Source organism: Bison bison, unplaced genomic scaffold (genome assembly GCF_000754665.1).
Source record: "Bison bison bison isolate TAMUID 2011002044 unplaced genomic scaffold, Bison_UMD1.0 scf7180017864309, whole genome shotgun sequence".
Taxonomy (NCBI): Eukaryota; Metazoa; Chordata; class Mammalia; order Artiodactyla; family Bovidae; genus Bison; species Bison bison.
This window is the reverse complement of record NW_011494881.1, coordinates 1996822-2019641: the sequence shown is the minus strand read 5'-3', so window position 1 is coordinate 2019641 and position 22820 is coordinate 1996822. Positions and strand designations below refer to the sequence as shown.

The window sequence follows — 22820 nt, the reverse complement described above, 5'->3', positions numbered from 1 at the left end:
TGGATCACAGCAAACTGTGAAAAGTTTTCCAAGAGATGAGAATACCAGATCACCATACCTGCCTCCTGAGAAACCTGTATGCAGGTTAAGAAGCAACAGTTAGAACTGGCTATGGAACAGCAGACTGGTTCAAAGTTGGGAAAGGAGTACGTAAAGACTGTATATTGTCACCTTGCTTATTTAACTTATATGCAGTGAAATGCCAGACTGGATGAAGCACAAGCTGGAATCAAGATCACTGGGAGACATATCAATAACTTCAGATATTCAGATGACAGCACCCTAATGTCCAAAAGGGAAGAGGAACTAAAGAGCCTCTTGATGAAGGTTAAAGAGGAGGGTGAAAAACCTGGCTTAAAACTCAACATTAAAAAGCTAAGATCATGGCATGCAGTCCCATCACTTCATGGCAAATAGATGGGGAAAAATGGAAACAGTGATAGATTCTGTTTTTTTGGGCTCCAAAATCAGTGTGGACAGTGACTGCAGCCATGAAAATAAAATATGCTTGCTCCCTGGAAGGAAAGCTACGACAAACCTAGACAGTGTATTAAAAAGCAGAGACATAACTCTGCTGACAGAAGTCCGTCTAGTCAAAGCTCTGGTTTTCCAGGGGTCACGTATGGATGTGAGAGTTGGACTATTAAGGAGGCTGAGTGCCTAAGAATTGAGGTTTTTGAAGTGTGTTGCTGGGGAAGATTCCTGAGAGTCCCTGGAGATCAAACCAGTCAATCCTAAAGGAAATCAGTCCTGAATATTCACTGGATGGGCTGATGCTGAAGCTGAAATTCCAATACTTTGGCCACCTGATATGAAGAGCTGACTCATTGGAAAATGACCCTGAAGCTGGGAAAATTGAGGGCAGGAGAAGGGGGTGACAGAGGATGAGATTGTTGGATGGCATCACTGATTCAATGGATGTGAGTTTGAGCAAACTCTGGGAAGTAGTGAAGGACAGGGAAGCCTGACTTGCTACTGTCCATGGGGTTGCAAAGAGTTGGACGTGTCTGAGTGACTGAACAAAAACCACTTATAGTGGAAAAAAATGAGCTAAGTGACTTGTGCCCACATTGTTAAGTTTTGTGCTCTGTTGCCTCTTGATCATCTGTATCCCAATATGTAAAGAAAATAAATTGATAAGTGAAAAGAATGTAGAAAGTTTTTATAGCATAATGGTGGTGGTGGTTTAGTCACTAAGTTGTGTCCAACTCACAACGCCATGGTAGCCTGCCAGGCTCCTCTGTCCATGGGAATTCCCCAGGCAAGAATACTGGAGCGAGTTGCTATTTCCTTCTCTAGGGGACCTTCCTGACCCAGGGACTGAACCTGGGTCTCCTGCATTGCAGGCAGGTTTTCTACTGACTGAGCTACAGGGAAGTATATAGTATAATACTATTTATGAAAAGAATCTGAATCTATATCTTCTATATGTTTCCTTTATAACATATAATATCTATGTTTTCCTATGATATAAATCTTTTAAATAATATGAATGTATATGACTGAATATACTAATAAAATATATTGTGTATATATGTATATATATGCCCACACATAAAACATACATTCATAGAAAAATTTCTGGATAGATATAAGAACTTAATGGTTATTTTGAGGATTTTTATGGAAACAAACAAAAAATTCACTCTATATTCTTTAGTATGGTGAATTATTTAAAAGTAGCAAGTCATATCGTTTTCATAATAAAAATGTTTAAATTTAAAAAATTTAAAAAATAGTTGATGTGCTGTCTTTAGCAATTATGTTAATGGAGTGGAGTAAAGAGGAACTTTTCATTTTGTACCTTTCTGAACTGTGAACTTCTTAAAATAAATTGATACATGTTACTTTTATAAAGAACATATTTTAAATGAAGAAACCTTAAAAATAGTGAGTATATTTCTCTAACAAGTACTGTGAAATATTATTTCTGTGACTAAGTTTAGGATATAGTTTATTTAGTATGTTGACAATTTAGAATAAATCTACCTATGTTAAACTTTTATCAGAGAACTGCTGTCTTACTATCTTAAAGGCTAGTTCTTTTCTAACATCCATTGAGTTGGAAAGTAACTCAGTGAAGATTTATCTTATTTTTATAAACAAAATTGTTTCCGATTGAAGTCTTAGTAATGAAACCTTTCACAGAAAATGAGATTCAGCAAATGCAGAAGTTGACAGCAATTTTATTAGATGTTGCTAGTCAATTGAACACAATTTTCATGCAGAAAAATGGTACCATGATTCTTAAACTCCAGAACATTTATCAAAAACAAATATCAATTTGAAAGTGCATTCTTTCTTAAGAGACAATGTTCTAGTGTCAAGTGACAGTATTTTAATATTATGCTTAGTCATGGAATGTACTTGGAATTAGGTTGGATGATAAATGTTGCAACGGGCATAAGTGAAGCTTAAAATATAATATATCTGGGGTTGTGTGTTTCAGGTGAAGCTCTGAAAGTATCTGCTGAGAGATTTGCAGATGACCCCTGCTATCTCCCGAAAAGGGAAGCTGTGGTTCAGGCTGCCCGTGCCTTGTTGGCTGCAGTTACCAGACTCCTTGTCCTCGCAGATATGATTGATGTCATGTGTCTCTTGCAGCACGTGTCAGCTGTAAGTAAAAGATGACTTAGTTTACCTTGGCATTGTTCTCACTTATAATTCCATTTTCTGAACCCAGCATCAATCTGAGCACACCTGTCCTCTCATTTCTTAATATCACCATTCAGAAGTTGACTTGATTAGGTTGTAAAACTAATACATACTTCACAAGAATGAAGCCAGAAGTTAGTTTTAAAGCCAGTGGGAGACTGAAAAACAGAAGAAGGCTTATTGATAAGGAAATGGCTAGAAAATTTCTAGGCTTTTGACCATTTAAGTTATTATGCCCTATATACGTATGTAAATAAATACATAATAACATAATTATAAAGATAATACAGAAAATAAATCTGTGAATATAAATTATTTGAGAGAGAAAAACCTTGAAGCTTAAGGCATGTGGAAATTTGTCCTAATTATGAATGAAAACTCCTTTTGCCAGCTCCTCTTGATCCAAGGTAAACAGTACATGTTTCCAGGTAGTCTGTGTTGTCTGTAGCAATGCATTATGAAAATGTATAAATGTATTTATTTAATAAGAGTAAAGAATATATTTAAACTAGTAGATAAAAAGGCAAAAGATATCTCATTTGCTTTATTTTGCTAGACAAAACCATTTAGCCATGAGTTAGTAGAAGGACAATTTTTTTTAGCCTTTATCACTTTCTTAATTTATTTAGTTTGACCGTCCTTAATAGAGTCGAGATGAAAAGGTTGCAAAGAACACTTTGGAGTCTCTTCTTTTCCTCTCACTTTAAATAGGACCCTGGCTCTTCTGTTCATAAATATATATGCATGTTCATAAAGGTGCTTGGTGACTATTGTAACTTTGTTAAGCAAATGCCTTGCTGATTGACCTTCGTATCAAAATAATTTTCTCTAATAAGCTAAATCTTTTTTTTTTTTTGCATTATTCTCTTACTTACTCTCTGGAGAAGGGAATGGCAACCCACTCCAGTATTCTTGCCTAGAGAATCCCATGAACAGAGGAGCCTGGAAGGCTACAGTCCATAGGGTAGCAAAGAATCAGACATGACTGAGCGACTATTATACTTACTAATGTTTATTTTAACCCTAAAGTAGGGTTAAAAGGGAAGAGTTTGTCTTAACCCTTTCATTTATACTTTCATATTCCTTTTCTTTTGATAGTTTATTAGTACAAAAAGTCAATTTGGCACCTTTTTTGTTATTAAGTAGCTTTTCAGGAAAGGGATTAGTTCTCATCCCCAGCCACTGTCTACCAGATTTATAGGTGAGATATTTGAACAATATTTTTTGTTACTTGACTGATGGTTTCCTGGACACCTTAAACAAATCTCTGATATTTTTGAGATTCATATTTTAATATGTGAATATTTGTTGTTGTTCACTTCAGCTAAGTTGGGTCTAACGCTTTGTGACCCCATGGACTGCATGACGTGAGGCTCCTCTGTCTTCTGGTGTTTCCTGGAGCTTGCTCAAATTCATGTTCCTTGAATCTGTGATACTATCTAACCATATCATCCTCTGCTGACCACTTCTTTTGCCTTCAGTCTTCCCCAGCATCACAGTCTTTCCCAGAGAGTCAGTTCTTCGCATCAGGTGGTCAAAGTTTTGGAGTTTCAGCTTCAGCATCAGTCCTTCCAATGAATATTCAGGATTGATGTCCTTTAGGATTGACTGGTTTGATCTCTTTGCAGTCCAAGGGACTCTAAAGAGTCTTCTCCAGGACCATAATTTGAAAGCATCAGTTCTTTGGTGATAGCTTTCTTAATTGTCCAACTTTCACATCCATACAAGGCTACTGGAAAAACCATAGGTCGGACTATATGGACATTTGTCAGCAAAGTGATGTCTCTGCTTTTTAATATGCTGTCTAGGTTTGTCATTGCTTTTTTTCCAAGGAGCAAGTGTCTTTTAATTTCATGGCAGCAGTCACTGTCTGCAGTGATTTTGGAGCCCAAGAAGGTAAAATATGTCACTGCTTCCACTTTTCCCTCTTCTATTTGCCATGAAGTGATGGGACCAGATGCCATGATCTTAGTTTTTTGAATGGTGAGTTTCAAGTCAACTTTTTCCACTCTTCTTTTTCACCCTCATCAAGAGGCTCTTTAGTTCCTCTTCACTTTCTGCCATTAGAGTTGGTATCATCTGAATATCTGAGGTTGTTGATATTTCTCCCAGCAATCTTGATTCCATATTGTGATTCATTGAGCCTGGCATTTTCCATGATGTACTCTGCATGTAATTTAAACATGCAAAGTGACCATATATAGCCTTGACTACTCCTTTCCCAATTTTAAATCAGTCCATTGTTCCATGTTTGGTTCTAATTGTTACTTCTTGACCTGCATAAAGGAGGCAGGTAAGGTAGTCTGGTACTTCTATGTCTTTGAGAATTTTCCAAAGCTTGTTGTGATCCACACAGTCAAAGGCTTTAGCATGGTCAATGAAGCAGAAGCTGATGTTTTTCTGGAAGTGTCTTGCTTTCTCCATGATCCAACAGATGTTTGCCATTTGATCTCTGGTTCCTCTGCCTCTTCTAAACTCTAATACATCTGGAAGTTCTTGGTTCACATACTGTTGAAGCCTAACTTGAAAGATTTTGAGTATAACTTTGATAGTATATGAAATGACCACAATTGTACAATAGTGTGAATGTTTTTTGGCATTGCCCTTCTTTGGGATTGAAATGAAAACTGACCTTTTCCAGCCCTGTGGCCACTGCTGAGTTTTCCAAATTTGCTGACATATTGAGTGCAGCACTTTCACAGCATCATCTCTTAGGATTTGAAATAGCTCAGCTGGAATTCCATCACCTCCATGAGCTTTGTTCATAGTAATGCTTCCTAAGGCCCACCTAACTTCACATTCTAGGATGCATGACTCTAGGTGAGTGACCACACCATTGTGGTTATTAAGAACTTTTCTGTATGGTTCTTCTGTGTATTCTTGCCACCTCTTCTTAATATCTTTTGCTTCTGTTAGGTCCATTCCATTTCTGTCCTTTATTGGGCCCATCCTTCCATGAATTGTTCCTTTGATATCTCCAGTTTTCTTGAAGAGATCTCTAGTCTTTCCCATTTTATTGTTTTCCTCTACCTCTTTGCACTGTTCATTTAGGAAGGCCTTCTTATCTCTCTTTGCTACTCTCTGTAACTCTGCATTCAGCTTGGTATATCTTTCCTATTCTCCCCGCCTTTCACTTCTCTTCTTTCCCCAGCTATTTGTAAAGCCTCCTAAGACAACCACTTTCTCTTATTCTTGCATTTCTTTTTTTGGAGATGGTTTCAGTCACTGCCTCCTGTATTATGTTATATATCTCAGTCCATAGTTCTTCAGGCACTCTGCCTATCAGATCTAATGCCTTGAGTCTATTCATCACCTCCACTATATTAATATAATCATAAAGAATTTTATTTTGGTCATATCTGGATGGCCTAATGGTTTTCCCTACTTTCTTCAATTTAAGCCTGAAATTTGCAATAAGGAGCTGTGATCAGAGCCACAGTCAGCTCCAGTTCTTGTTTTTACTGGCTGTATAGAGCTTCTCCATCTTTGGCTACAAAAAAAAACATAATTAATGTTATTTTGGTATTAACCATTTGTTGATGTCCATGTGTATAGTCATTGCTGTGTTTCTGGAAGAGTGTGATTGCTGTCACCAGTGTGTTCTCTTGACTAAACTCTTTGCCCTGCCTCATTTTGTACTCCAAGGCCAAACTTGCCTGTTTTTTTTTGGTTATCTCTTGACTTCCTACTTTTGCATTCCAATCCCCTATATATGAAAAGGACATCTTTTTTTTTGGTTTTAGTTATAGAAGGTGCTAAAGGTCTTCTGAGAACAGGTCAACTTTAGCTTCTTTGGCATCAGTGATTGGAGTATAGACTTGGATTACTGTGATGCTGAATTGTTTGCCTTGAAAACAAACTGACATTATTCTGTTGTTTTTCAGATTGCAGTCAAGTACTGTATTTTGGACTCTTTTGTTGACTGTGAGGGCTACTTCATTTCTTCTAAGGGATTCTCGCCCACAGTAGTAGATAAAATGGTCATGTGAATTAAATTCTCCCATTTTTGTCCATTTTAGTTCCCTGATTCTTAAGGTGTCAGTGTTCAATCTTGCCATCTCCTGCTTAACTACATCCAAATTATCTTGATCCACGGACCTAACATTCCAGATTCCTATGCAATATTGTTCTTTAGAGCCTCAAATTTTACTTTCACTACCAAACACATCCACAGCTGAGTGTTGTTCTCACTTTGGCCTAGCTTCTTCATTCTTACTGGAGCCATTAGTAATTGCCCTCTGCTCTTCCCCAGTAGCATATTAATCACCTTTGGACCTGGGGGTCACTTCTTCCCGCATCGTATCTTTTTGACTTTTCATGCTGTCCATGTGGTTCTCCAGGCAAGAATACAAGAGTGGGTTGCCATTTCCTTCTCCAGTGGACCACATTTTGTCAGAATTCTTCACTATGACCCACTCATCTTGGTGGCCTTGCATTGCTTGGTTCATAGATTCATTGAGTTATGCAAGCCCCCTCACTATGACAATGCTGTGATCCATGAAGGAGGGCTTTCCTGATGGCCCAGTGGTAAAGAATCCACCTGCCAGTGCAAGCAATATGTATGTGTTCAGTCCCTGAGTCGGGAAGATCACCTGGAGAAGGAAATGGCAAAGTCACTCCAGTATTCCTGCCTGGGAAATCCCACGGACAGAGGAATCTGGTGGACTACAGTCTATGGTGTTGCAGAAGAGTTGGACAGGACTTAGCAACTGAGCAACAACAACAGCCATATGTGAAAACAGATGCTAATAAATATTATAGCCATAAGTGGTTATGAAAGAATAAATGCCAGATAATTCCTAGTCCCATGATCCAATATTTCCTATGTTTTACTCTGGATTTGTTGGGATAGGGTAGAATGAAAGGCTTTTGTAAGGTGAAAATTACTTCCCTTATAATCAATTAGGCAGTAACTATATATATAAGACCATGAGTCCCTTCACTAACATTTTAATTGATTGCTACTAGGTACTAGGCACTGTGCTAGGTAATTCACACATATTGTATCATTCAAATGAAGCAGGAGGTAATTGTAGATCAAAGAAAAACAAAGTGCTATTTTTGTAATAAAATTATACTTAATAGTTATTGGGTTTTTATAATGGGTCAAGAAATGTGGGGGATTATCTCCTTTAATTCAACCTCACAGCAGCTCAGTGATTATGATTCCTATTTTATTCATGAAAAAATACCTGAGGCATATTGAATTTAAGAAGCTTGCTCAAGGCAATAGATAAAAAGCAACTTTGGGAACTTAGTTCTCCAAGTGTTAGAACAGCTTTCACTGTAAATAGCTTTCAGAAACGTTTAGACAAATTCATGGGCCTATAGCAAATTGTTAAGGGAATTTAGGTAAGTCAGTAGGAGGAGGCATTCTTAACTCTAGCCACTCTTTCCCACATTTACTGATTCCTCATTAGAGCCTGAACTTTGGCTAGATCATTTAAATCACTTGTAAGCATGTCTAATCAAACAATGATACTTTATCTATGAAAAAGGGAAGACCTTATTGTGACAGGTTTTTTTTATTGTTACATCTTAATAAAATTTATAAGTTGTATTTGTATTATTAACATTATGTAATATATATTATATGAATTATCTGTATAATTTGAGTTGTATTATTCAACTCAATTCTTTTAATGTTTCACACAGAATGAAGGCTAGTTGAAAAAAATCTTTTGGATATTAAAATTAGAATTATATAGCCCAACATTCCCTTAGAAGTATTCTGCAGAGCCTGTCTTCTAAATATGCAGCATGAAAAAAAGCTTTTTAACGGTCTGTGCTGCACACACAGAAATTCCCTTTGAATGCTTTATTTATTTATTTATTGGCTGCACAACATGTAGGATCTTAGTTCACTAGCCAGGGATGGAACCCATGTCCTCTGAATTAGAAATGTGGAGTCTTAACCACTGGACTGCGAGGGAAGTTCTTCTCTCAATGTTTGATGCACATTAGCACATTAAAGTTGGTGAGAAATGTCAAAGCAGAGAAACTTGTTTAACTTTGCTTAACCCAGAGTTTCCCAAATTTCATGATTCTAGAACTCTTCTATAATATACTAATCTTGGTGTTTTCTCAGACTGTATGTTGGGATATAGTGGTTTAGAATATTTTTAGTTTATGATTCTATTAAATTTGTACTTAGAATGAAAAAATCATAGTGGAGAAACTTCAGTGCCCTTCTAATGTAGTATCTTGCTGAAGTAGATAGACTGTCCTTCAGTATGAAATAGACACATCTGTCTAACAATATAGATGATCATGTACAGTGATAGCAATCTCAATTCTGTTAGACAGTAAAGTGTATTTTGGATAATTCTAGTCATTGAAGTGGAGAAGGAAATGGCAACCCACTCCAGTATTCTTGCCTGGAAAATCCCATGGACTAGGCTGCAATCCAGTCATTGAAGACATTTTTCTCAAGCTGAGTTTAAAGCTGCATCCCTGCTATTTTCTTTCACTGCTTCTAGTTTATCTTCTGGAGCAACACAGAATCAAGGCAATAGAAAGTGCATTTTCAAATAACTGATGATTACTCTTAGGACTTACATATGTCTTTTCTTATTTAAGCTAAAAATTCTTGACTTTTGACCAGTTTCAGATAACTCTGGATACTCTGGAATTTCCATATCTTGTATGATTTTGTTTAAGTCTTGATTTTGATGTACTTGAACATTATAAGCAGATTTGTTTTATGGTTAAAGTTTGAAAACTTCAGGGCCTGGACTCCCTGGGTGTTTGCTTTTGCTACTGACATTATGTCAGTTTTTATTATGCTGATGGTGTCTTGTCTTCCCATGTAAATGGATATCTTTGAATATGAAACATTACCTCATCTGGAATTTATCTCAGGAATTTCCTCACTCTTTTGTTAGATCTTTAATGTTTTTAACATGAAGTATTTTATATTTCATCAAATCTTGTTAGTTTTCTTCAGCTGAAGGGCTGGACTGAGTTACTAATCTGCCAATATAAGAAACGGAAAACCCAAGAATCATCTCTATAAATCTTTTTCTATGCATATTTTAGATTATAGGTAACAGCCATAAAATGTTGAAGTCAAATCGTCTTGAAATAAAACAAATGTTCTGATAAGAACACTCCATAATTTATTCAGATAATTACCTCTCTGATTTAATGTCTATTATTATCTTACCTATTATGATACCCTTGTCATGTTGGTTCACACTGTTTTTGTGAAGAGTCTGTGAACTTGGACTACTCTTAATCTAGGTCTTCCTTCTTTGATGTATCTAAGTCACTTCGGTTATGTCCAACTCTTTGCAACCCCATGGACTGTAGCCCACCAGGGTCCTCTGTCCATGGGATTCTCCAGATAAGAATACTGGAGTGGGTTGCTGTGCCCTCTTCCGGGGAATCTATCCAACCCAGGGATTGAACCTGTGTCTATTATACGTCCTGCATAGGCAGTCAGGCTCTTTATCACTAGTGCCACCTGGGAAGCCCTCTTCTTCTGATATAGTTTATCTTTTTATTATTATATGTAAAGATTGATGTTATCTTTACATTCATTGAATTTTGTCTTGTTAATTATGTCTTTTCTAATATCCGTCCAGACTTTGTTGACTTTTGATTTATCTTCCCCTCCTAACCTGGGTGTCATTTTCAGATTTCTTCAGCTAGTTATTCCTGAAAAAATGTCTAATGAAATGGAAAATATTGATAGAGCTTTGTTTTAGATAAGGTCAAATATTCACACATTTCGAATAAAGCTGTTGAAATGAGCTTCAAACTCACTTGATTGGGTTGCTGTGTAAACTATGTTTATGTTTCTTTATTTTATCCTCAAGCACTTTCTCAAGACCTTTCTGAAATTAAGATGTATTCTCTGTGGCATCCTGGATTTATCAGTCTAGTAACCCCAGTTATCGGAGAAGGCAATGGCGCCCGACTCCAGTACTTTTGCCTGGAAAATCCCATGGACGGAGGAGCCTGGTGGGCTGCAGTCCATGGGGTCGCTAGAGTCGGACACGACTGAGCAACTTCACTTTCACTTTCCACTTTCATGCATTGGAGAGGGAAATGGCAACCCACTCCAGTGTTCTTGCCTGGAGAATCCCAGGGATGGGGGAGTCTGGTGGGTCGCCGTCTATGGGGTTGCACAGAGTCAGACATGACTGAAGCGACTTAGCAGCAGCAGCAGCAGCCCCAGTTATATAGAAATGAGGTCAGTTTGGCATAGAAGACATAGATTGACTTACTTTTAGTAACCCCATGAGAGCTCTAAGTGATCATTGCTTGCTTGCTTTTATTTCTTTTCTATTTTTTTGACCTTCAGTTTTCAATTACTCGCATTCTACTTACTTATTGCAAACCACTTCTCTGCTTCCTTCTGGGCTTCCCTTGTAGCTCAGCTGGTAAAGGATCCGCCTGCAATGTGAGAGACCTGGGTTCAATCTCTGGGTTGGGAATATCCCCTGGAGAAGGGAAAGGTACCCACTCCAGTATTCTGGCCTGGAGAATTCCATGGACTGTAGTCCATGGGGTCGCAAAGAGTCGGACACGACTGAACGACTTTCACTTTCAAGATCTAGATATAATTGGCTTGAACCCTCATTCTGTTAGTATAATGTTATCCCCAAGGTTTCTGCAAATTCTGTTAGGCTCATATTCTTAGGGTCACCTCTGACTCCAAGTTTTTGCTCCCACAGAATTACTTTAGCTTATGGATGATCTTTCTACTTGTATTCTACGGTATGTTAATTCATACTTGGAAGTAGACCCTTTCCCTCTTTAACACACACACACACACACACACACACACACACACACACAAATACTCCCTTACAATGCATTTTTATGTATGTATTGCAAACCTATTAGAAACTTGGGAAGACGAAAAGGAGGGGATTCTGTAGTATAACAGTATATTCTAAGTGGTATATTCTTACCACTTAGAATCCTTTAGCAACTTCATCTCATTGTCCTTCCACCTCTTCTCACTACCTGCTTTTTGTTTTCTCTCATATTCCTAAGCAGTAAGATATTCTATCAAGCCACTATTGACTTGACCTCTGCTAATTTGTTTCCTCATATATCACTATCCCCATCTTAAATTACACCTGAAGGTATTTTCCTCAGTATAAATAGTTCCTTTCCCAGGAATTCTGTAGTCAGCTCTTTCTCTCTCTCTTCCTCCCTACACCCCTTTTTCTTTCACACACACTCAACATCCTATTATAAAATAATATATTATAAATACTCTTTCTGGGGAGGGCATCAGCTATGAAAATATAGAGTTCTTCTTCTGGGCACATATTCTTCTTTCAAATGCAGTGGACTACCTTTTTATTTCTTTTCCTAGTTTTGGATATGATGGACAAATACCTGCTTTTCCTCCAGTCTTATCTTGCTATTTTATGCGAGTTTCTGGTCATTTTGGCTCCGCACCCCATAACGCCCACAAAAATCCCTGCTACAATTTTTTGGTATTTAATCTTTATTGAACAGTATCAAAGAATTCCTTTGCTGTCACAATGGTTTCTTAAGTGGCCTTACTCTTTTCTTCCTTATTATAATTTTTCTAAATAACAGAATTTTCATCCTTATTGGGGATCCCTATTTCCTTTTAGAAGTCTAGTAAATGAAATATTACTCTGTTTTTGATTGATAGTATGTACCTCTATATTTCCTGATTCTTTATCTTTATTAAATTATCCTCTATCCACTGAGACTATCCCAGTGATGTAATTATGATCAAACATTTATGAAACATAGACTGAGATCACCAACTTGTGCAAAGATGGTTCACTGAGTAACTCTCCATGGGATAAGTACTTCCAACCAACACAGAGTTAATATATAATTCAGTATATCAGGGATTCTTGACTTTGCAGTTTTAAACATATCTAGTTCCTTAAGCAAGTATGTGTTTTCTTCCAAGGAGTGGGGTCAGGAGGAATAAGTCCAAATCAAAAGTAAGAGAGGACAGAGAAAAAAGTGATGCTGTTTCAGTATATAATTAATTATAAAAACTTGAAAAAGCCGTTTGGCTTTATTACCGCCATTGCTTATAACTTTCTATGTGAATTTAAGTTAAAAAATTTCTGTCTGGAACCTTTCAAGGTTTTTGAATATTTTTATACTATTTATACATCTCAAGATTCCACATCCTATTTTATTGGCATATGAATTTTATAAGGGTCCGTTTTCTTTGAGAGAATGTTGGCTTGCATAGCTCTTGTTTTTTTGGGGGGTCAGAACAATATGGAGAGTAACTATGGCATTTGGCAGCACAGAGACCTTGCTTGAATCCTGGTTATATTGCTGATTAGGTGGGTGACTTTGGGAAAGTTAAAAATCTGTGAGCCTTAGTTTCTTCTTCTGGGATGTTGGGATGATAAAGCCTGAATAACTTAAGGGCCTTGTGAAGATTAAATGATATAGTATATAAAATACGTGGTAAGAACTGGCACAAATTTTCCTTTACCTTCCTTCCTTTCCCTGTCCTACCTTTTCCCACTGTGGTATCTTACATCCATTTTTCATCTCTTGAGGTGCAATATTATCCTTATTCCTAAAAATGAAGGGAAATAAATTTGACTCCTGAGTTAAACTAACTTTTCTGGCTTTTTCCATTTATCATACCATAGCCAGTTTTATTTTTCTTACAATGGGAATATTTGTCCCTTTGGATTAGAAATAGGTGTCATTATAAGAAATGGCACCTCTATTTAACAACTTGTGTCAAATACATATTTAATATTTGCTACAAACATTGCTATAAAGCATTTGTATACAGACCAGTAATTGTGAATATGAAGAATATTCATAATGTTGATATAAAGTCACATATTATAATAATGATAACACTGAGAATTTTTGATGCCATTCTCTATTGTTAAAATGCAGATATGTACCAGCAAAAGGTTTCCTAAATCTTATTATTAACAATGTCATCAATCTACAACAAGAGAAATTGCTGTACAGTTAAATGCTATTAGAAACCAAGTATATTCTTCAGAAGATTCTAGGCAAAATAATAGGGTCATTTCAAGGTTTGAAGAAAAAATCCTGTCACAAGACTGGTATAAGATGGATTAAGGGAAAAATAAATGGAGACAAATAGGACACAAATTGCTAGATTTGTATTAAATTTTATACTAAAAATGCTAGGGACAAAGAAAATTTAAGCCATGTTAAACAAATGTTTAACATTAAAAAGGACCTGCATCATTTCAGGTAGCTTGAGTTTCATTAATTAATTAGTCCATTCAGCAGATGGTTATTTTTTTGTGTGCTTACTGAGTGCCAGTCACCATAATATGTGCTAGAGAGTCAAATTTAGAAAATATATTACCATGGTCCTGTTCTGGAATATACAGACCAAAGACATAAATTCATAATGTTACTAAAATATGTATTTATTTGGTGCACCAGGTCTTATTTTTGGCATGTGGGATCTTCAATCTTCATTGTGGCATATGAACCCTTAGTTGCAGCATGTGAGATCTAGTTCCCTGACCAAGGGTTGAACCAATGCCCCCTGCACTGGGAGCATGGAGTCTTAGCCACTGGGCTACTAGGGAAGTCCTAGTATAAGTTAATATGATTAAAGCTGGTATAAGGTGTTGTGGAGGCATGATGGCAATTGTATCAAGGAAGTGTTTTGATAATAATGCAGAGGCAAGTTTGCAGAATGATTTAACCAGACAAAGAAAGTAGTGGAGGCTGAGAGCATTTTAGCTGGAGGGAACAGTATATGCTCAAAGACCAGTAGTAGTTCTGTATGGCTCAGATAAAGGCATATTGTTTGGGAGGAACAAGAGTTGAACTGCAGAATCAGACACTGACCTACTTGTGAAAGGCCCATATGCTAAGTTAAAAAGTTTGAACTTTAGTCTGAAAATGAAGGGAGAACTATTGAAGATTTTAAGCAGGGAAGTGATATAGACAGATTTGAATTTTAGGACTATTATTCTGGTAGCAGTGACCCAGGGGGCACAGTGGAGGCAGAGAGGACAGTGATGAGACTGATACAGTTTTCTGGTTGTGAAATGATTATGTAGGGTGGGGAAGTAATGATAAAAATGAAGGAGGAACAGCCTGCAATTTGCAAAGTGATTGGAATCTATTTAGAGGGAAAGGGAAGCATTAAGCAACATTTCAGGCATCTGATTGGGCATTAAGGATATTGGTTTGCTGTTTACATAAAGGCGAAGCAGTCTATGGATTTCATACATGTTGGATTTGAGATCCATATGAGAGATACTAGTCTTCTCTGGTGGCTCAGTGGTAAAGAATCTGCCTGCAATGCAGAAGATGCAGGAGATGCGGGTTCAATCCTGGATTGGGAAGATTCCCTGGAGGAGGGCATGCCAACCCACTCTAGCATTCTTGCCTGGAGAATCCCATGGACAGAGAATCCTGGTGGGCTACAGTCCATAGGATTGCAAAGAGTGAGACTGACTGAAGTGACTAGGCCTATGCACATGAGATATACTAGATATTGAAATATATATCTGAAACAAATAAACAAGAGGTAGATTGAAAAGCCTCAAGAAGTAAGTATTAGGAGAAGCAATAGGTTTGTATGAGATCACCTGGGGAAGGTTTATACAGTGAACTTAAACTTTTGGTCTCAAATCTTTGAGACCTTGTGGTTTAGTGGAAAGCTCACTGAATGATGGATCAATAGGTTTGTGATTAGTCTGGCCTCAGTAGGGATATTTGAGACACCTTCTCACTGGAGTCCCTACCCCTGGAGATTGGTTCACAGTTCAGTACTCCAGCTTTTCTGAGAAGTATCCCCTCAAAATTGGCTCTGTCTTGCTAGTCTTAGAGCTCTGGTAGATCCATCAAAGTCTACCTACCTGGTGGGGGAAAATGAAGGGAGTGGCTTAGGTTGGTATACACCACAGCTTCCTGCCCTCTCTGACTCAGTATAGAGTAAGTAGACAAAAACTACAGTTGTCTGTTTTTCCTTAGGAAGGGGCATTGGTAGAAGCCCCACTATTGGTGCAAAGTCTTCTCTTGCACAAAGCCAGTCCACAAAGATGAGGAAAGGCGCCTGCTTTGTCAAATATATAGATACCAACAAAGAGAGCTAAGGAAAATGAAGAACCAGGCAAAGATGTTCCAAACAAAGGAATAAGATAAATCTCTCAAAATACACCCTAAAGAAACAGAGTTATATGATTTTGACAGAGAATTCTGTCAATATGTGATATTGACAGAGAATTCAAAATGACAGTCATAAAGATGCTCACTGAGACCAGGAGAGAAATGCATGAACAGAGAGACAATTTTAACAAAGCGTGAAGATAGATAAAGGATTTATGAAATACCATTTAACAGAACAATGTATGCATTATGGAAGTCCTCAAAGGAGAAAAAAGAAATAGAAAAAAACCTGCAAGCTTATTCAAAGAAATAATGGCTGGAAACCCACCAAATCAGGGGAAAGAAATAGACATCCAGCTCTTAAAAATCCTCAGTGATACTGAAAAGATGAACCCAAAGAAATCTATACTGAAACGCATTATACAGTAGTATCCCTTATGTGTAGTTTTGCTTTTCTTGGTTTCAGTTACCCATGGTCAAATATGACCCCAAAATATTAAATGATAAATTTCAGAAATAATTCATAAATTTTAAACTGCATGCTGTTCTGTGTAGTGTGATGAAATCTCATGCCATCCTGCTCTATTCTATCTAGTACAGGACATCTCTTTGTCCAGTATATCCATACTTTTTATGTTATGTATCTGCCAGTATAAGAAAAAAATAGTATATATGTGGTTTGGTACTATCCGTAGTTTCAGGTATCCCTTATGAGTCTTGAAATGTATCCCTGCAAATAAGGGGAGGTGGATTATTGTAAGCAAATTGTCTAAAGTCAAAGTGAAAAACAACAAACAAGAGAAAAGTGACTTGTCACATACCCCCATAAGGCTATCAGTGGATTTTTCAGCAGAAACTTGTAGGCCAGGAGGAGTGCTGAAAGAAAAAAAACACTCATCCAAGAACACTATACCCTGCAAAACTGATCTTCAAAATATGGAGAGATAAAGAATTTCCTAGGGTATTGGGATAATACCCAGGAGTGGTGGAAACTGTGTGACAGGCAGCATGGCCTAGGAGGCCTGGGTGGCTGTGGTGTGTCACTGTGAGCCAAGCAGAGTTGTGCCAGCTGCCATCTGGCCTCAGCTCCCTTGTGCAGTCCTGGTTGGTGGTGCAGCTCAGTAAGCCTGTTGGCGCTGCAGCCTGTGGAGCTTGAGAACATCATAGTAAACATGGTACTACACAAAGCTTAGGAAGACAGTGGGGTTTTTCCCTAAAAAACTTTCCTAAGCAAAAGCTGAGAGAGTCCATCACCACTAGACCTGGCTTACAAGAATAGCTAAAAGGTATACTTCAAGTTGAAAAGATTTGAAACAGTGATACTACAGCATAAGAAAATATGAAATTACAATAATGGTGAAAGTGAAATCACTTGGTCGTGTCCGACTCTTTGAGACCACATGGACTGTAGCCTACCAGGCTCCTCTGTCCATGGGATTTTCCAGGCAATAGTACTGGCGTGGATTGCCCCTCCTTTCTCCAGGGGATCTTCCCAAACCAGGGACTGAACCCAGGTCTCCCACACTATAGACAGATACTTTACTGTCTGAGCCACCAGGGAAGTCCTGTCAAAAGACAGAGGAGTGGGTGATTTCCCAATGGCTGGGATGATCCTCCCACTCATTAGCATATGAATTCACCCCACTGGCAAAACCTAGCCAGGCCACATTCCATGGCCCAAGCCCTTGCCCTTGGCAATGGCCCACACCTTAAAGAGTGGCTTCTCTCTGAATCCTAACAAATCCACCTCTTATGGCTTTGTCTCTCAATGAATTTTTGCAATGAGACATCAGAGCCTGAGCTTCATTATGTCCTGACCTGAAGCCAGGCATCCTGGGTAATGGTTATTATAGAAATAAATGCAAAATACTATATTACTGTAATGGAGAAGGAAATGGCACCCCACTCCAGTGTTGTTGCCTGGAGAATCCCAGGGACGGGGGAGCCTGGTGGGCTGCCATCTATGGGGTCGCACAGAGTCGGACATGACTGAAGCAACTTAGCAGCAGCAGCAGCAGCAGCAGTAATGGTGGTAGGTAAATCACATTTAATTCTAGCATAAAAGTTAAAAGACAAAAATATTTAAAATAGCTATGACTAAATACATGGTAAAAATATATAATATAGATAAATGGAAACTGTGATAACAATAACATAAAGTGTGTGTGTGTGTGTGAGAGAGAAGTAACAGTGTAGAGTTTTTAATTGAACTTAGGTTGTTAGCAACTCAAAACAGATTGCTACAAGATTATTTTAGGTAGACTCCAAGGTAACCACAAAAAATACTAAAGAAGTTACACAAAAGAGAAAAAAAAAAGAAATCAAAGCATATCAATACAAACCCCCCCCCAACAAAACATAAAGAAAGACAGCAAGAGAGGAAAAGACAAAAAAAAAAAAGAAAAAGAACAGGACAGGAAAAAGAACTAAGAGACTGACAAAAGCAACTAATTAAATGGCAATAATAAATACCAAGGATCTTTTCTGACCATAATGAAATGAAACTAGAAATTGACAACAGAAGGAAAACTGGAAAATTTACAAATGTGTGAAATTATATGACATATTTTTGAAGCACCAGGTCAAAGTTGAAATAAGAAAGGAAATTAGACAATTTCTTGAAACAAATGAAAATGAAAACATACCAAAACTTACAGGATATAGCAAAAGTAGTACTAAAAAGGAAGTTAGAGAGATAAATCCCTACATTAAAAAAGGAAGAAAGTTCTTAAGTAAAGAACTTAACTTTATACCTAAAAGAGCTAAAAAAGAAGAACTAAGCCTGAACTTATAAGAATGAAGAAGGGAGGAAATCACAAACATTATAGCAGAAATAAATGAAATAGAAAATAGGAAAACAAGAGAAGAAACCAATCAAACTAACAGTTGGTATTTTTTTAGAAAGATAGAAAAATTGACAAACTTTAGCTAGACTGACTAAATAGAAGAGATAAGATTCAAACAAATAAAATTATAAGAAAGAAAGAATACATTACAACTAAGGTCACAGGAATTAAGAATGATAATAAATGACTACTATGAATAATTATATACCAACAAACAATACCTGGAAGAAATGTATAAATTCCTGCTAAGTCGCTTCAGTCATGTCTGTGCAACCCTATAGACAGCAGCCCACCAGGCTCCACTGTCCCTGGGATTCTCCAGGCAAGAACACTGGAGTGGGTTGCCATTTCCTTCTCCAATGCATGAAAATGAAAAGTAAAAGTGAAGTCGTTCAGTCGTGTCCGACTCTTAGCGACTCAATGGACCTGCAGCCTACCAGGCTCCTCAGTCTATGGGATTTGCCAGGCAAGAGTACTGGAGTGGGCTGCCATTGTCTTCTCCTATAAATTCCTAGAAACATACAACTTACCACCAAGACTAAATCATAAAGGAACAGAAAGCCTAAACAGACCTATGACAAGAATAAAGATTGAATCAATAATCAAAACCTCCTAAAAAGGAAAAACCCAGGACGAGATGGCTTCACTAGTGAATTCTACTTAATATTTAAAGAAGAATTAATGTCAGTCCTTCTCAACCTCTTCCAAACTGCTGAAGCAGAGGGAACAATCTCAAACTCACTTATGAAGCCAGATAAGAATACCATAAGAAAAGAAATTATAGGCCAATATCCCTAATGAGTATAGATGCAAAAATATTCAAAAATACAGACACACTGAATTCAATAGTTTAATTAAAGGATAATACACTATGATCAAGTGGGTTTTATGTGGTATACAAGAATAGTTTAATATATGAAAATCAATTAATGTAAAACCAGCACATGAACAGAAGAAACGCCAAAGCCTTTGACTGTGTGGATCACAACAAACTGTGGAAAATTCTTAAAGAGATGGGAATTCCAGGCCACCTGACCTGCCTCCTGAGAAATCTGTATGCAGGTCAAGAAGCAACAGTTAGAACTGAACATGGAACAATAGACTGGTTCCAAATCAGGAAAAGAGTATGTCAAGGCTGTATATTGTTACTGTGCTTAATTTATAAGCAGATTACTTCCTATGAAATGCTGGGTTGGATGAAGCACAAACTGGAATCAAGATTGCGAGGAGAAATATCAGTAACCTCAGATATGCAGATGACACCACCCTTATGGCAGAAAGTGAAGAACTAAAGAGCCTCTTCATGAAAATGAAAGATCGAGAGTGAAAAAGTTGGGTTAAAACTTAACATTCAGAAAACTAAGATCATGGCATCTGGTCTTATCATTTCATGGCAAACAGATGGGGAAACAATGGAAACAATGAGGGACTTTATTTTTGGGGGGCTCCAAAATCACTGCAGATGGTGACTGCAGCCATGAAATTAAAAGACATTTGCTCCTTGGAAGAAAAGCTATGACCAACCTAGACAGCTTGTTAAAAAGTAGAGACATGACTTTGCCAACAAAGGTCCGTCTAGTCAAAGCTATGGTTTTTCCAGTAGTCATGTATGGATGTGAGAGTTGGACCATAAAGAAAGCTGAGTGCTGAACAATTGACGCTTTTGAACTGTGGTGCTGGAGAAGACTCTTGAGAGTCCTTTGGACTGCAAGGAGATCCAACCAGTCCATCCTAAAAGAAATCAGTCCTGAATATTCATTGGAAGGACTGCTGCTGAAGCTGAAGCTCCAATACTTTGGCCACCTGATGCGAAGAACTGACTCACTGGAAAAGCCCCTGATGCTGGGAAAGATTGAATGCAGGAGGAGAAGGGGACAACAGAGGATGAGATGGTTGGATGGCATCACTGACTTGATGGACATGAGTTTAAGTAAGCTCAGGGAGTTGGTGATGGACAGGGAAGCCTGGCTTGCTGTGGTCCATGGCGTCAAAAAGAGTCAGACAGGACTGAGCGACTGAACTGAACTGATAATGTTATCATTTCAGTAGATGCGGGAAAAGGTTTTACATCATTTTATGAAGAAAACTCTCCAGAAATTAGGGATAGAAAAGTTCCTCAATATAATAACGTCCATATATGACAACCTCACAACTTAAACCATACTTAATGTTGATAAACTGAGAGCTTTTCATCTAGGATCAGGAAAAAGAGAAGGATGTGAACTCTTACCAGTTTTATTAAACATTGTGTTGAAAATCATAGCCACAGCAACTTCAACTGCATTTCTGTACACTTATGATGAGCTATCTACAAAGGGTATTAGAAAACCAATGTCCTTCTACAATACCACCAAAAAGAATAATATACCTAGGAATAAGTGTAATAAAGGAGGTGAAAGACTTGTGCTACTGAAAAAACTATAAAACTTTGATGAAAAAAATTACAGAAGACAGAAATAGAAAGACATCCTGTGTACATGGATTGAACATAGAATAAGTATTGTACCTAGAATTAGTATTGTTAAACACTCGATATCCAAAGTAATCTACAGATTGAAAGCAATTCCTATTAAAGTTCCAATGGCATTTTTAAAACAGAAATTTAAAAACAACTCTACAATTCATATGGAACCACATGAAAACCCCAAATCAATTTCGAGAAAGAAGAACAAAGCTTTATGCATCACATTACCCTATTTCAAAAATATTACAAAGCTACAGTAATTGAAACAGTATGGTACGGGCATAAAGACAGACCTATAGGCCAGTGGAATAGAATGGGAGCCCAGAAATAAATCCACGCATGTACAATCAACTAATCCTCAATGAAGGTGCCAAGAATATACAACTGGGAAATGATAATCTGTTCAACACATGATGTGGGAAACTGGATATTCAGATACAAATGAATGGAATTAGACCTTTATTTTATACTACACACAAAAATTAACCAAAAATGGATTAAGGACTTAATTATAAGACTTAAAACTAAAATTTCTAGATGGAAAGATCAGGGAAAATCTTCATGACACTCGTCTTGGCAATGATTTTATGTATATGACATTAGAAGCACAGGTAACAAAACCAAAAATAGTCAAGTGGAGCTCCATCAAACTAAAAAGCTTCTGCATTGAAAGGACACAATCAACACAGAAAAGGCAACCTATGGAATAGGGGAAAGTATTTGCAAATCATATATCTGATAAAGGGTCAATATCCAAAATACGCAAGGAGCTTTTGCAACTCAGAAACTAACAATCCAATTAAGAAATGGGCTAACCACAGAGCAACTAAGCCTGTGCACCACAACTACTGAACCCGAAGTCCAGAACCCAGGAGCTGCAACCACTGAAGCCTGCATACTTTAGAGCCCATGCTCCAGCACAGCTTGTGCGAGAAGCCACTGCACGAGAAGCCTGTGCAGTGAGACTAGAGAGTAGCCCCTATTTGTCACAACTAGAGAAAAGCCCGCACAGTAACAAAGACCTAGCATAGTCAATAAATAAATAAAATTATAAAAACAGAAATGGGCCAAGAACTTGAATATTTCTCCAAAGAGGGCATATAAACACCCAACAAATATGTGAAAAAAATGCCTACTGACAGTGATCATCAGAGAAATGCAAATCAAAGCCACAATGAGATATCACCTCATACCTGTCAGAATTACTATCAATAATATTTTAAAAAGACGAGCATTAGTAAGGATGTGGAGAAATTGGAACCCTTGTACAGCATCAGTGGAAACGCAAAACATGGTGATGGTAAGTGATGAGAAAGTCACTCAGTCATATCAGACTCTTTACGCCCCCGTGGACTATACAGTCCATGGAATTCTTCAGGCCAGAATACTGGAGTGGGTAGCCTATCCCTTCTCCAGGGGATCTTCCCAACCCAGGAATTGAACAGGGTTTTCTGCATTGCAGATGAATTCTTTACCAACTGAGCTATCAGGGAAGTGCTAATACTGTAGTATTTTCCATACCATGGAAAACAGTACAGAGGTTTCTAAAAAAATTAAAAATACAAATATCATTTGCTCCATCAATTTATCTTCTAAGTATTTATTCAAAAGAATTGAGATCAGGATCTCAAAGAGATATTAGCACTCCCATGTTCATTGCAACATCATTCATTAAAGATTGGGAACAACCTATATGTTTACAAGTAAATGGATCAAGAAAATGTAGTATATATGCATGGTGAAATACTGTTCAGTATTCAAAA

The 22820-nt window shown here is 37.5% G+C and overlaps 1 protein-coding gene across 2 annotated transcripts in view; it reads left to right on the top strand.

The window, feature by feature from the left end:
- The window catches only part of CTNNA3 (catenin (cadherin-associated protein), alpha 3), a 1923005-nt gene that overhangs the window by 141549 nt on the left and 1758636 nt on the right, over positions 1-22820 (top strand). For both annotated transcript variants that reach the window (XM_010852148.1, XM_010852149.1), the window contains exon 4: positions 2450-2616. In XM_010852148.1, coding sequence (XP_010850450.1) covers positions 2450-2616 — 167 coding nt within the window. The remainder of the gene's footprint in view (positions 1-2449; positions 2617-22820) is intronic.